This window comes from Emys orbicularis, chromosome 1, assembly GCF_028017835.1.
Source record: "Emys orbicularis isolate rEmyOrb1 chromosome 1, rEmyOrb1.hap1, whole genome shotgun sequence".
Lineage (NCBI taxonomy): Eukaryota > Metazoa > Chordata > Testudines > Emydidae > Emys > Emys orbicularis.
In genome coordinates, this window is record NC_088683.1 from 369,686,672 (window position 1) to 369,688,121 (window position 1,450).

The window sequence follows — 1,450 nt, forward strand, 5'->3', positions numbered from 1 at the left end:
CAGGATCTTGGGGGTATAGGCAGGTCAGGACATGGGGCCTCAGGGGTCCAGTTACCAGCAATTAGAAAGGTGGGAATCCTATGAATTAATAAATTGTACACAGACCGATTCCTCAGTTTGTCACGCTGACACAGCACAGTAATGCCATAAAAGGATTAAATGTCACTTTGACTGTCCAGTCAATGATTCAGGGAAGAGGGTCCAGCACCATGTCACCAGCCAGCTCTGCACGTAGTTCAATCTCAGAGTCAGAGCCTGAGGAGAAACCATTAGGCCTCTTCATGAGTAAAGACCCAGAGCAGCCTGCTCCGGATCTGCTTGGTCCTTAGCCCGTAGATGATGGGGTTTAGCATGGGGGGCATCAAGAGGTACACATTGGCAATGAGAACATGGAAATGTAGGGGCACATTCTGGCCAAACCGGTGCAGGAGGGAGAAGAAGAGATTTGGGATGTAAAAGGCTAAGATGGCACAGAGGTGGGAACTGCAGGTCCCAAAAGTCTTGAGCCGGGCGTCCTTTGTGGGAAGGCTGAAGATGGCCCTGAGTATCTGGACATAGGACATGGCGATAAAAATCATATCCAGGCCCATCACACAGAATAACACAAATAGGCCATAGTAACTACTGATGCGGGTGTCGGCACAGGCCAGATTCACCACGGCTATATGCGCGCAGTATGGCTGGGGGATGATGTTGGTTCTGCAATATGGCCATTGCCTCACCAGGAAGGGATAGGGAAGTGCAAGCATGCCACCACGCAGCACCATGGTCAGGCCAATCTTGGCCACAATGGGGTTTGTCAGGATGGTGGAATATCTCAGGGGATAGCAGATGGCCATGTAACGATCCAGAGCCATGGCCGTGAAGATCCCAGACTCCATCGCTGAGAAGTAGTGAATGAAGTACATCTGGGTGAGGCAGGCACTGAAATCGATCTCCCGGGAATTGAACCAGAAGATGCTCAGCATTTTGGGCAGGATGGATGTAGACAGGAGCAGGTCTGTGATGGCCAGCATGCAGAGGAAATAGTACATGGGCCCATGGAGACTTGGCTCCCTCTTCACAATGAATAGGATGGTGAAGTTCCCCAAGATGGCTATGACGTACATGGCGCAGAAGGGAATGGAGATCCAGACATGGGCTGCCTCCAGGCCAGGAATGCCTAGCAGGATGAAGATGGAGGGGTTGGTGAAGTCGGTTGTGTTGGGATCTGACATGGAGTAGGGGAGAAGGTGTCCAACTCTGAGGCACAACGGTGTCTCCTGGATGTACCGTATGTCCCCCTGACTTTCTGTATGTAGGGTGGTGGTCGCAGTACAAATGCCTGGATGGAGAGACAATGTAAATATGAGACATACATGCACAACTAGAGGCTTTTTCTATGGGTGAAGCAGATTGGTCGCCCTTCACACACTGAAAAATTACATTTTTATTATTCAGAGAAATGAAT

At 50.3% G+C, this 1,450-nt stretch overlaps 1 protein-coding gene across 1 annotated transcript; it reads right to left on the reverse strand.

Annotated features, from left to right (window-relative positions):
* Window positions 1-269: 269 nt before the first annotated feature.
* Window positions 270-1,217, reverse strand: LOC135883332 (olfactory receptor 52R1-like). Its single transcript, XM_065410384.1, has one exon. The coding sequence runs from the start codon at window positions 1,215-1,217 to the stop codon at window positions 270-272; it is 948 nt and encodes a 315-aa protein (XP_065266456.1).
* Window positions 1,218-1,450: the final 233 nt, after the last annotated feature.

What these genes read in the sequence shown, in the direction of transcription:
- LOC135883332 (XM_065410384.1), bottom strand. Translation starts at nt 1,217, where the DNA reads ATGTCAGATCCCAACACAACCGACTTCACCAACCCCTCCATCTTCATC.